Source organism: Podarcis tiliguerta (assembly GCF_965153285.1).
Source record: "Podarcis tiliguerta genome assembly, chromosome: 13".
NCBI classification, from domain to species: Eukaryota; Metazoa; Chordata; class Lepidosauria; order Squamata; family Lacertidae; genus Podarcis; species Podarcis tiliguerta.
The window spans coordinates 49,258,090-49,271,425 of record NC_139546.1 but is presented as its reverse complement, the minus strand read 5'-3'; the positions used below and the strand labels follow the sequence as shown (position 1 = coordinate 49,271,425).

Below are 13,336 nucleotides of genomic sequence, written 5' to 3'. Positions count from 1 at the left end.
TTCAAGAGGCATCTTGTTTTGGCAACCTTTGTAAGCTGCTTTGAAAAGCAGGGTGTAAGTATTCTAAAGAAATATAAATAAGCCTCCTCTTTGGGAGGGAGGGCACCAGGGCACGAGAGAGGTTATCATAAGAAGAGACCGCTGGATCAGGCCACTGGAACACCTAGCCCACTGTCATGGGTCATGCTCCTGAATGCCAGCCACGGGGTGCCACAGGAGGGGAGAGGGCTCTGGCTTGTGGGTTTCCCACTGACATCTGTGTGGCCGGACTAGATGGGCCACTGGTCTGATCCGGCAGCTTCTTCTGATGTCATGCTTCAAAAATGTCATTTCGCCAGCCCTCGAATGCAAGTCCAAGCCATCCACCGTGGCCTTGAGGGGCATTTAATTGGATGCATCTCCAGGCGAAGGTTTTATACCATTTAACGGACCGAGGTCACCAGCACGGCAATATGAAACCTTTCAAAGCATGCAAAATTGATCATGACAAGAGAGAACAAGAGACGTAATTTTTTTAATCAGCTCGCGTTTAAAGAAGTGGGAAACAAGCTTGAATCACACACAGAGCTTAAAACGCTCCGAATGAACAACGGCGAATAAGGGAAGGGAGCAACTGGCCGTGGCCTTTCAAGGGGGGTGGGGGGGGTGAAGCAAGACGGTGGTTAACCCAGGCACTTAATTTCTGGCCTGGAGGTGTATCTGCCCATGTTTTCGCTTTGCTTCCCTTCTCTGAACATCGAAGCCCGAGGAGGTAAAAAGCCCCATGTGACGCAAGAACTTGAGACCGACGATTTAACGAGCCGGTTAGTCCAATTTGAAGAAGAGCTGCTGCCTCGCTGGCCTTCGGCATCTCGTTTGCAGGGCGACGACGAAGCTGAGACTCTCATCTTGACATAGGGGTTTTTGTGGAGGTGGCTCAGCAGCCATTGCAAACATAACACAGTCTGGGGGGCAATGGCAACCGAGTTAACCGGCAAATCCCAGAGAGCCCTAGAGAAGGCTGAAGGTGATCAAAGCAACTTCTGATCTTAAAGGTGGCATTTTGTTTAATTCACGAAAGGTGGACCCAGCACAGCAAAAAAAAGAATACAGTAAAGCTCTCTTCTCGACCTGTGTTGCTCGTCGACCTTTCCTGGTGGCGGAAACGTGAAGTTGGATTGCTGGCCCGTCTTTTCGCGAGATGTGCTTGGGAAGGACATGCCGCTGCATCTTCCGCTGCGTCCAAGCAGCACCCCCTTAGCCCCGGGGCACTTGATGTCATGCCCAGGCTGGTAGAGCACTGGACTGGAAAAGCAGGAGAAGAGACTGGCTATAAATAGGAGCTTGGGGGGCGGAGGGGGGAGAAAGGGATGAGGCAAAGCTCTATAAATAGAAGGGAAGAGGCCTGGGCTGGCAAAGGACTGTGTGTCACGGTCAGGAGGGGAAGGAAGATGGGCTCTTGGGGTCCCAACTAGGGGGGAATACGCAATGGGACAAAAGATGGAGCCGCGGGTCAAGGGGCGGTGGAGGGAACGGGGGAAAGAACTGCGGAGAAAGCCGCTGTCCAAAAGGTATCCAAGCTCAGAGTTCTGGTTTGGGCCACAAGTCCGTTATGGTTGGGGTGCAGGGAATGACGGTTGTTCTGACGATGGCACACCCAGCAGAGAAAGTGCCAAGCTCGCTGCCAGAAAGTGCCAAGCTCGTGCATCGTGGGAATTGTAGTATTCACAGCATGGAAGGGGAAAAGGCAAACACCCACCCGCACCACTTAGCCTGCCCGAGCTGAGAAGAAGGGCAGCCCACGGATGAAGCTGTCCAGCTTGCTCCGAAAGAGCTCGCTCTGAATGTTCTCGTTCAAGCTGCACAGAGGGTTTTTGACCACATACTCCACGTAGATCTAGGGAGGAGAGGGAAGAAGCTGTTTGGAAGGAGAATCACGAGGTCAGTGAGATGAGAATACCCCTCCTCCCCTCTGGACCCCAACTGAAACAGCTTCAGGGCAGTGGCATGGCGTGGGGGGTGCAGGGGGGGGGGCGGCTGCACCGGGCGCAACATCTGGGGGGGGGGGCGCTCGCACTCGCAGCTCTCTGCCCCTACCTGGCTCACTCACTCTCTCTCACTGCAGTGCTGGCTGTGCGAATCCGATCCGAGCTGCCGGGTCGCCGCCCGCTGTGGAGGGGAGGGGCCAGGCGTGCGGAGCGGTGCAGAGAGAGAGTGAGGGACTATCTGGGGGAAGGACAGTACAGCGGGGGGGGGGGGCAAATTACTTGCCTTGCCCCGGGTGCTGACAACCCACGCTACGCCACTGCTTCAGGGAAATGAAAACCAAACATTGGGAGACCTGCCACTCCAAAAAAGATTTCTATTTTGACTAACCCCAGTGACCGATGCTTCGTTCTTACTTTGGGATCATTCGCACTTGCCTTCTCTCAGGACAGCGGCAGATACCCTAAGAGTTCCGCTCTCGCTGCTGCCAACGCAGAAGTGGGAAATAAAGGACTCCCGTCTGCTTTGGCATGTTGGCAACCACTGAGTCAAAGCAACTGCTGGGCAAGGAATGGGGCAAATGCACTGGAGGAGATGAATGAAAAGCCCAGAGGAAGCAGGAGCCTGGGCTCCTTTTGAAAGGCTGCACCCCTAAACCCTAATCTGGTGGTCTTGCAACATCAGGTAACCGCTTTTTAACAAAGAATATACAGAGCTTTGGCCTGACCAGTTGATCTGTTTCACCTGCTGCTACCACTCTCTCTCATTTTTTACTCAATTTACCCATAAAATATAAAAACTACACCAACAGAAAAAAAAATCAGTACTGGGGGGGAAATAATAAATTTTAAATACTGCATTCATAATCACTATACAGTCATATCTTGGAAGTCGAACAGAATCTGTTCCAGAAGTCCGTTCGAATTCCAAAATGTTCAGAAACCAAAGTGTGGCTTCTGATTGGCTGCAGGAAGCTCCCCAACCAGAGCAACTGAGGGTCAGTGAAAGTGATGGTGGGCATTGCAGGACAACATCTGGAAGGTGCCAGATTGGAGGAGGCTGGGGGAATAACCCCTCTAGGACCTGTGCCTGCTACGGCCTCGGTCCAGTATACCTGAAGGAGCGTCTCCATCCCCGTCGTCCAGCCCGGACACTGAGGTCCAGCACCAAGGACCTTCTGGTGGTTCCCTCGCTGCGAGAAGCCAAGTTACAGGGAACCAGGCAGAGGGCCTTCTCGGTGGTGGCGCCCTCCCGCCAGATGTCAAAGAGAAAAATAACTACCAAACTTTTAGAAGACATCTAAAGGCAGCCCTGTTTAGGGAAGCTTTTAATGTTTAATAGGTTATTGTATTTTAGTGTTTTGTTGGAAGCCGCCCAGAGTGGCTGGGGGGACCCAGCCATATGGGCGGGGTATAAATAAATTATTATTACTCCTCTTCCTTCACTGCGTTTGGAGGGCATCTGTACACAGGACAGCCATCCTAGGGATTATCATGGGATGGGGGGCAGGGGAGGAGGCGGCACCCCCCACATCCGACTCACATAGCTGTAGATCTGATGCAGGACATCTCGGATGTTGCCCACCCCCAAGTCTGTGTTCATCACCACCTTGAGTCCCGTGGGCGTCTCATAGTAGTGCAGCTTATACTTGCTGGTCTGGAAGGAGAGGAAGCCATCTTTCCTGGGGTGCAAGGAGTTAAGGAGAACTGGAGGAAGGAGACGTCAGGCAAAGGCAGCTGGCTAAGCCCCCTCCCTCTCAAACAAGTTTTACTCCTTAAGGACCGTATTTTTCGCTTTATAGGACGCACTGGACCATAGGAGGGGGAGAACAGGGGGGGAAAACATTGAGAGCCAGTGTGGTGTAGTGGTTAAGAGCGGTGGACTCGTAATCTGGGGAACTGGGTTCGCATCTCCGCTCCTCCACATGCAGCTGCTGGGTGACCGTGGGCCAGTCATACTTCTTTGAAGTCTCTCAGCCCCATTCACCTCACAGAGTGTTTGTTGTGGGGAGGAAGGGAAAGGAGAATGTTAGCCGCTTTGAGACTCCTGAAGGGGAGTGATAAAGCGGGATATCAAATCCAAACTCTTCTTCTTCTTCTAAAACAAGGTGTGTTCTGTGCGTTCAAGGTGCGTTCACCCGAAGCCTCTGGAGCTCAGCTGGAGCTCCCGCTGGGCTCCGGAGGCTTTGGGTTCCTTTCCACCTGCTCTTTGGGGCTGGCGGGGGGGGGGGAGCACTGCTTTCCCCCACCGCCAGCCTCCAAACCAGGTCGGGGAGCAGCACAGAGGTGGCGTGCCGCCTTCCCGCCGCCCTCCGAGCTTGTGGGGCTGGGGGGGGGGGAAGCATTGCAGCCTTCCCCCCACCAGCCCCACAAGCTCTGCAGGGCAGCGGGGTGAAGGCTTTGCACAGCCATCCGCAAGCTAGAACAGTTTCCCCGCACTATTCTGTCTGCAGCCTTTGTAGCCTCCGCAGGGTAGCGGGACGAAGGCACCCCGCTGCCCTGCGGAGGCTTTGCGCAGCTAGAACAGCAAGACGGAGCGCTGCGCAGCTTTGGGCTTAGCCACGCAGCCTGCATTCGCTCTATAGGATGCACACACATTTCCCCTTAATTTTTGGAGGGGGAAAAGGTGCGTCCTATAGAGCGAAAAATATGGTAGATAACGCTACTTCCACGTGAATTAAAAAGCATTCGGTCAGGCTCCCTCTGTCAAAAAACCGCAAGACTGATACTTTTGAGGCTGCTGTTTAAGCAGAAAGGATACATGTCCACAGGGCTCATCTTGCTAACGAAGGAGCGGATGGAGAAAAGCATGCCGTACATCAGCTTGAACTCCTGCAGGGAGGGAGGGAGAGAGAGAAAGAAAATGATATGTGTTCATAGGGAGAATGGGGTGAGACTCCATGGCAAGGATGAAGAACTCAGTCATGCTCATTTGCTCTGCTCTGGCGCCACCCTGTGGCTAACCGTACAAGGACATCCATGGCACAGAAACCACAAAGCCAACGGGACCCCTAAGAGATAATCAATGCAACTGATAGACATTAGGGCACGATATGTTACAGCAACGGTAGTGCCTAGGAAAGTTAACCCATAACATGTGCAAAGCAGACTTGCATCATAGCCAAAAATAACTCGCTAAAAAAACCCAAAATACAAAACATTCCTTCTGAAGCTGAATCTAAGAATATACAGTGGTACCTCGGGTTAAGTACTTAATTCGTTCCAGAGGTCCGTACTTAACCTGAAACTGTTCTTAACCTGAAGCACCACTTTAGGTAATGGGGCCTCCTGCTGCTGGAGCACGATTGCTGTTCTCATCCTGAAGCAAAGTTCTTAACCTGAAGCACTATTTCTGGGTTAGCGGAGTCTGTAACCTGAAGCGTATGTAACCTGAGGTACCACTGTATTGTAGAGATGATTGCTTCACAAAAACCAACTTTACAAGGAGTAATTTCTAATGGTTGGCTACTGAATGTAACCCTCTGGCCTCTTGAGCACCTCTTCAAGAAACAAAACATCTGATGTGAATCACCCAAAGTCACATAACCAGCAGAACTTCCCCAAATGGAGCTTGCTGTTCCCCAGGAAGCTTCAACACCGGAATTCCCCAAATTAGAAAGTGGCGGCTGCTAAAGGGAAACTCATAGTATCATTCAAGCTAGGAAGCTTTTGAACTTTTCTTTTTACTCACACCCTTCCCTCTCCCTGCCCCATGCGCGTAAACACCACCAAAATTTCATGCTTCCCCAGACAGAGCTTGTGTTTTGCACCACGGATTAGTACAGGAGGTAGAAGTGTGCGGGTGGTTTAACCCACAGCGGGTGGTGCTGTGGGTTAAACAACAGAGCCTAAGACATGCCGATCAGAAGGTCGGTGGTTCAAATCCCCGTGACGGGGTGAGCTCCCGTTGCTCGTTCCCTGCTCCTGCCAACCTAGCAGTTTGAAAGCACGCCAGTGCAAGTAGATAAATAGGTACCGCTCCAGCGGGAAGGTAAACGGCATTTCCGTGCGCTGCTCTGGTTCGCCAGAAGCGGCTTAGTCATGCTGGCCACATGACCCGGAAGCTGTACGCCAGCTCCCTCGGCCAATAAAGCGAGATGAGTGCCCAGAGTCGGTCACGACTGGACCTAATGGTCAGGGGCCCCTTTACCTTAGAAGTGTGATGTTGCTGAACAATCCCCTTCCATGGAAGAATTACACTTTACACTTCAGGGTCCCTGCCACGCTCACAGTGCTAAATGTATCTTGGAACAGGCTTGCAAAGTTGCATAGAAGGAAAACATCCTCACATTTCCCCTTCTCCTCTGCTGAATGTGTATTGTCATTCTGTGGCACAAGAATGATTCCTCTTTGCTTGCTTACCTGGGACAGAGGTTCCACCAAGGCAAAACAGCACCTACCCACAATGCTCTGCTCTCCTCCAAACAATGAACACTGTAACACTATTTCAACTGTGTGTCCTGATCAGGGGCAAAGCACATGGGCCTAGGAATGGCCTCGGACTTGACTGAGCTGCATGGGTCCAGGATATAAGGTAGCTTTCTATTCTTTTTCCAGCTAGGGGAGAGATCGCTGCAGTCATACCTTGGATCTCAAATGCCTTGGCTCCTGAACAAACCGGCTCCCGAACAATCGAAACCCAGAAGTGAGTGTTCCGGTTTTCAAATTATTTTTGAAAGCCGAACGTCCAGAGCGGACTGGAGCTTCCTGCAGCCAATCAGAAGCCGCGCTTTGGTTTCTGAACGTTTTGGAAGTCAAACCGAGTTCCGGAATGGATTCCGTTCAACTTCCAAGATACGACTGTACTTACTCCTGCTTTCGCTCTTCAACGGCAGGAGGAAGGCAGCCAGCGCAAAGCCGTTCCTATCCCTGGCTTGAAGAAACACTGGAAAGCTAAAGTGGGTTTGCTGGTGGTGGTTTTAAATGGGCAGAAAAGGTAGTCAGGATATCACTGCACAGCTGCTGATTAATCTTTTACTTAGTTTAAGCATCACACTTTAAAAAAAATTACTTAGTTATGCCCACTTGGAACAGAGCCATCATTTCAAGGTTCTGCACCACACAAGATTAACAGAGGTAGAAACTAAGTAACTTGCAGAACACTGCAGTTTGGTTTCCCTCAGGCTCCCCGCCCCACAAATCTAGGGTGGGTGGGCAAAGATCCCAGTAAGAGACTGGTGCAGTGCATAGTTAAACTATGGAACTCACTCCCACAGGAGGTAGTGATGGCCACCAACCAACAGCTGGTTTAAAAAGAGGATTAGACAAACTCTTGGAACTCTAGCCATGATGCCTAACATCTGCCTCCATGGTCAGAGGCAGCAGTGCTTCTGAATACCAGTTGCTGGAAACAGCAGGAGGGGGGAGGGCTCTTGTGCTTGGATCCTATTTGTGAGTTTCCTACTGAAACATCTGATTGGCCATTGTGAGAACAGGATAGGTCACTGGCCTGATCCAGCAGGGCTCTTCCTATAGTTATAAGAAAAAAAATGTTCCCTTTCCCTTATGGGGTATTAAAGGTAAAGGTAAAGGTACCCCTGCCCGTACGGGCCAGTCTTGACAGACTCTAGGGTTGTGCGCTCATCTCACTCTAGAGGCCGGGGGTCAGCGCTGTCCGCAGACACTTCCGGGTCACGTGGCCAGCGTGACAAAGCTGCTCTGGCGAACCGGCACCAGAGCAGCACACGGAAATGCTGTTTACCTTCCCGCTATAAAGCGGTACCTATTTATCTACTTGCACTTAAGGGTGCTTTCGAACTGCTAGGTGGGAGGAGCTGGGACCGAACAACGGGAGCTCACCCCGCCGCGGGGATTCGAACCGCCGACCATGCGATTGGCAAGTCCTAGGCGCTGATGTTTTACCCACAGCGCCACCCGCGTCCCACATGGGGTATTATGGAGCCCATATAGAGTCCTTAAGTGGGCTCCCTATCGGTAGGAGAAAATAACAGATGCCAACCAGAGTATATTGAGAAGCAAAGCAGCTAGGAAGACTGATCTTCATTCAAGGCACTGTTGCAACAGGGTCCCCACTCGCCACATGCAGGAGGGAGGAGAACCCTGAACAATGGTGTGCAAGCCCTTATATAGACTGATGAAATTGCCCATCCTGTAGCCCAAGACCACTCAAAACATCATGCATACATCAAAGGAGGTGGTCTATAGCAGAAATCCTGCCTGCCAGGATGCCTGATAATGGTCACTGACTGCATTACCTAGGAAGACTGGTTATTCTTTTGTAATGGTTAATACTTTAGTTCCTGAATCCAGGTCACTGGCTCACCCTATTCATACACAAATGCACCCTTAAGACAGGATTTGCAAGCAAAAAGAATTTCCCCATTTGCCTCCCTTACTGCAGAGGAATATTTGAGGTAATTGGGAGAGTCAAAATGGCTTCAGGATTGCTCTCCAATACTATTTCAGGTATATCGTACATTTAGATATGTGTGCACTTATGAATATTTACTCTGTATTTGAGTCCTTAAAATTCTTATAACACTATGTCCTTAGCAGGCTTAAGCCTTGGCATTCTGCTCTGCATATCTCAAGCCTCAAGTCTCACCTCGTCTTTAGAGATGCCGGCTTGCTTCTTCCGGTTCCACTCACTGTAGTGCAGGCAGATTCCATTGCGGTCGAATATGTACAAATTATGCACCGTCATCTGCAAGGAAAGTGAGGAATCCATCATGCACACCTGACATGGATACAGAGATCCCACCCATCACCAGGTCCAATTGCTTGTGGAGGCATTTTGTGGGGTCAGGAAAGGTGTCCCCGCCACCCATGACTTCCTTTTGGAGCACCAAAAAGGGGTGTGGTGTAGAGTATTCCTTTCCTGTATTACTAGAATAGTAATGATTGATAGGGTGGTATTCAGAGATTACATAGAGTGCACTTAACATTCTTCTAGTCTGCTGTGATAAACAGGGGATGTATATAGTTAGATAGGAAGGTCATGACATCACTTAGAGACTCGGAGCTATCCGTGCCAGGGTTGTTTGGAAGGCAATGTACAGAAGTACCACCTACGCAGGATCTCTAAGAATTCAACAGGAAGGCAACACAGGAAAGGAACACAGGAAGGCCATATTCTAGTAATACAGGAAAGGAATACTCTACAGTGTGGCTCTTGCCAGGAGTGTTGCCAGCAATGTTGGCTTCCCAGAAAATTTCCTATGCAACTTAGGGTTAATTGCACAGGTTAGTGTGTGTGTGTGTGTAGAAAAAAACTGTTTGCCCCAGAAAATTTTCTGATGCCCTGTAGAGTGATCTGTGAATGTTTATTTTTCTTGTATTTAGTAAACATTTGAATCAGCCAAGGCTTACCTAATATTTACTTGCAATTGGCACCCATTCACCATTACGAACAAACCTATGAAAAAAATGGGGGGGGGGTACAAGGCAGTGGGGGGGATCCAGCCCACATCTTTGGGTTGCTGCCTGGGCAGAGGTAGGTTGGCAGGCTTGAGAAAGTCCCCTCCACTTCCACTGCCCTAGTGAAGCTGGGCTCGCTGGCATGAGCCACCTGATACACTCTGGCAGCAGTGAAACTTGATTTTTTGCAGATTTCTTCAGTGGGGGAGTGTTAAAAAGATGCTTTTGGGTGTGAGGCATTTGAACCAGCTATTATTTTTGTGACTAGACAACACTGATCTTGGTAAGTCTATGTTTGATGAAGCAGCACATGAATTGCTTTCAGAAAACATTAATTTTAATTTTACCTTCTGAAAATGTTAGGCAGTGCTAAACAACAATAACAATATAAGTGCTTGGCAATCATTTTGAACGATTTCTATGCAATTTTACACACTTTTTACTTACCCAGCAAAACTAAATTGTTTAGTTTCACCAAAATCTCTTTTTGAATTCCCAAGTCATGTTACATCTGTTTAGCACCCCTCACTTTTGGAATTCGAGGGTAGGGAAGTTAAACGGGCCCTGCTCCCCTCAACGCTCACTGTGGGGACGGACAGGGGGTGGGCGGGCAGCGGGGACATTGCCGCGCTCAGCCTCCGATTCCCATCAGGCAGTGAGGCCGAGGACCAAGAGGAGCAGCCCAGCCAGCCCTGGAGCTCTACCCACAGTCTCCCCCACCAGCGCTGGGCTAGTCCTGCCCTTGGTGGGGAAGGTCCGGGTGGTCGCCGTTTTGGCCCCTCAGCGGGCTCCACGTATTGAGGACCCTCCGGGGCCTACAGCCCCCGCCCCCATCCCTCAGTACCGGAGTCTCACCTTCGTCTCTATGGCAACGCCCTCCCTGCCCGGCAGCTTCCGAATCCTCTTACTTCCGGGAGGAGAGAGAGCGAGCGCGCGAGCGAGCGCGGTAGGGCATATGCGCGCGCTGATTGGTCAGCCGCTCGGCGCGTGCGTGCGCTTGTCACCGCGCTTCCGCCCGCCCGCGTCTCGATCGACGCGCGTTTTCTCTTTCCCCGCCCCCCGCCCGGCGCGTTCTTGCCCTCAAGCAAAATGGCGGCGGCGGCCTCCCCGCCCTCCCTGCCAAGGTGGTTGCCAGGAGTTGCGTTGGCCTAAGCCAAATGAAAACCAAGCGTTGGTTGGTTTGGGTTTTGTATTTTGTGTGTGTGTGTGCTATTTCTGAGGGCGGGCGGCGCGGCCTAAAGGTGGACGAGCGCGGACCGGAAGGGGCGCGAGGGCGTTTAAAACGGCGGGAAAAAACCGGGCCCGCGGGGGAGTGTGTGTGTGTGAGAGAGAATTAGGATTTACCTCAACGTTTTTTGGGGGAGGGGAGCGCTGTGTGGGCGGGGCCTGTGTCAGGTGCGAGGCGGGGGACAGGTGTGGGCGGGGCCAGAGGATTGTGGGTGGGGCTCCAGGAGGATTTGGGGGTGGGAATTGTAGGAGGGGGGCCTGCCATTAAAATTGAGGTGGGGGGCGCTTAAAGGGGAAGAGAGTGTGTGATGTGGGGGGAGGCACGCTTGGGGTTGTTTTCAGTTTTCAGAAAGTGAGTGGGGAGCTTTAAGGGGCAAGAAGAGGGCTCCCTCTAGGGCAGGAGTGGGGGGGGCTGGCAGAGCAGGACCCTCCAGATTTTGCTGGACTACAGATCCCATTGCCCCTGGGTGCTGGCTGTGGCTGATGGGACTTATAGTCCAGCAGCATGGGGGGGGGAGGCCCACCCAGGTTCCCTGGATCAATAGAGCTTTATCCAAGTAGGAGTTGAGCTCTTGCCAGGTGCCCACCAGGAAACGGGGACTAATGCCACCATACAGGGCAAAGGCTAGCAGTGGCGCAGGGCAGAGCTTTTCTTCAGCTGTGTTCTTCCCCTTGTCCAGCTGTAAGCTCATTTCTGTGCCCCTCATGGGTATCGTTTTCTCTTCAGGGTACCATCTGGGAAGCACCAACTGCCCAGTCCTGTTCTTGCAGCTCCAGGCGAGGCCTCTCCTCCCAGCGTCTCCTTGCCGGCACTCCGGACGGGCCAGCATGTCTGAAAGCACCTTCCCTCTGTCGGAGTCCTGTTGTCACGGGACACTCCGCATTATGACAGGGACTCTGGGCTTCTGAGCACAGAACTCCTGCAGCCTGGCCGGCTTGGGCAAAGGCTTTGGAACCACCACCTCCAACCGTACCCATGGCCGACAAGAATGCCTGCAGGACTTTGAGCTCCTCTATCCACAGTGAGGATCTTCTGAGCGACATGGAGCTGCTGCCACCCTCAGCTCCTGCCTCCCCAGGGCAAAAGGTCCCTTCCTCTCAGGCGGGCACCCCCTATACCTCCCAGGTGACGGCGCAGCTCTATGCCTCGCTGCACCAGAGCCGGCAGGCTGAGGCTCAGGCCCGCTCCCACCTGGAGAACCAGCACAGCTTGGGCCTCTCCAGGGAAGCGGAGGCCCCAGAAGTAGATCTGGACACTCTGGCGGAGGAGCTCAGCCACCGACTCTCAACCAGCGTGGAGGCAAGCACCTACAGGAAGGTGAGGAGGAGAGGCCACATGGCTGGAGAGAGGCTGGAGACGCAGGATAAAACACCCAGGCCTCTTTCATTCTCTCCTGCAGGGTCCTGCGGTCGAGTCCCGCCACATCTCTGAGATGGAGAACGTGCGCTGCCATCTGCAAGGCATCCTCCGTGGGTCCAGGGATGCTGCTCATGGTGAGAGTACCAAAAATTTTGTTGTTGTTTAGTAGTGTCCGACTCTTTGTGACCCCCTGGACCAGAGCACGCCAGGCACTCCTGTCTTCCACTGCCTCCCGCAGTTGGTCAAACTCATGCTGGTCGCTTCAAGAACACTATCCCACCATCTCGTCCTCTGTTGTCCCCTTCTCCTTGTGCCCTCCATCTTTCCCAACATCAGGATCTTTTCCAGGGAATCTTCTCTTCTCTTGGAGGCCAAAGTCTTGGAGCCTCAGCTTCAGGATCTGTCCTTCCAGTGAGCACTCAGGGCTGATTTCCTTCAGAATGGAGAGGTTTGATCTTCTTGCAGTCCTTGGGACTCTCAAGAGTCTCCTCCAGCACCATAATTCCAAAGCATCAATTCTTCGGCGATCAGCCTTCTTTATGGTCCAGCTCTCACTTCCATACATCACTACTGGGAAAACCATAGCTTTAACTATACGGACCTTTGTTGGCAAGGTGATGTCTCTGCTTTTTAAGATGCTGTCTAGGTTTGTCATTGTTTTTCTCCCATGAAGCAGGCGTCTTTTAATTTCATGGCTGCTGTCACCATCTGCAGTGGTTATGGAGCCCAAGAAAGTAAAATCTCTCACTGCCTCCATTTCTTCCCCTTCTGTTTGCCAGGAGGTGATGGGCCCAGTGGCCATGATCTTCGTTTTTTTGATGTTGAGCTTCAAACCATATTTTGCGCTCTCCTCTTTCACCCTCATTAAAAGGTTCTTTAATTCCTCCTCACTTTCTGCCATCAAGGTTGTGTCATCTGCATATCTGAGGTTGTTGATAATTCTTCTGGCAATCTTAATTCCGGCTAGGGATTCATCCAGCTCAGCCTTTTGCATGATGAATTCTGCATATAAGTTAAATAAGCAGGGAGACAAAATACAGCCTTGTCGTACTCCTTTCCCGATTTTGAACCAATCAGTTGTTCCATATCCAGTTCTAACTGTAGCTTCTTGTCCCACATAGAGATTCCTCAGGAGACAGATGAGGTGATCAGGCACTCCCATTTCTTTAAGAACTTGCCACAGTTCAAGCCCCTTCCCCACAGCAAGGCAGTGATCTATGAAGGGGGTACCAAAAATAGGATTAAAAAAAAAGCTTTTTGTGGGGGAACATGGTCCAACCAGACATCCCTTTGGAGAGGCTCCCCTAATCCTGGTCCTTTTTACTCACTGCCCTGCATGGCACGCTTCCACTGCCACCCACCTCTTGATCTCTCATCTCACCCCTGAATCTATAGCAGGTTCTCTTTA

At 51.6% G+C, this 13,336-nt stretch overlaps 2 protein-coding genes across 17 annotated transcripts in view; one reads left to right on the top strand and one right to left on the bottom strand.

Moving 5' to 3' along the window:
- Positions 1 to 495: 495 nt before the first annotated feature.
- TRAPPC1 (trafficking protein particle complex subunit 1) lies at positions 496 to 10,335 on the bottom strand. 4 transcript variants are annotated; one of them, XM_083410862.1, is made up of 6 exons: positions 10,197 to 10,332; positions 8,530 to 8,628; positions 4,726 to 4,796; positions 3,508 to 3,646; positions 1,739 to 1,876; positions 496 to 1,284 (listed from the first exon to the last, which is right to left on the bottom strand). In XM_083410862.1, exons 2-5 carry the CDS (start codon positions 8,626 to 8,628, stop codon positions 1,748 to 1,750), a joined length of 438 nt encoding a protein of 145 aa, XP_083266988.1. In that variant the 5' UTR covers positions 10,197 to 10,332; the 3' UTR covers positions 496 to 1,284; positions 1,739 to 1,747. The 4 variants fall into 4 exon arrangements, with proteins under 4 accessions (XP_083266988.1, XP_083266987.1, XP_083266990.1 ...); XM_083410861.1 differs by having other exon boundaries at positions 496 to 1,876; positions 10,197 to 10,335; XM_083410864.1 differs by having other exon boundaries at positions 496 to 1,876; positions 10,186 to 10,206.
- A 65-nt stretch (positions 10,336 to 10,400) lies between these two features.
- The window catches only part of CNTROB (centrobin, centriole duplication and spindle assembly protein), a 39,914-nt gene continuing 36,978 nt past the window's right edge, over positions 10,401 to 13,336 (top strand). For 2 of the 13 annotated variants that reach the window (XM_083410173.1, XM_083410171.1), the window contains exons 1-3: positions 10,404 to 10,515; positions 11,296 to 11,886; positions 11,969 to 12,062. In XM_083410173.1, the coding sequence (XP_083266299.1) occupies positions 11,545 to 11,886; positions 11,969 to 12,062 (436 nt within the window). In that variant the 5' untranslated portion in view covers positions 10,404 to 10,515; positions 11,296 to 11,544. The other 11 variants (XM_083410174.1, XM_083410177.1, XM_083410180.1 and 8 more) reach the window with 10 other exon arrangements.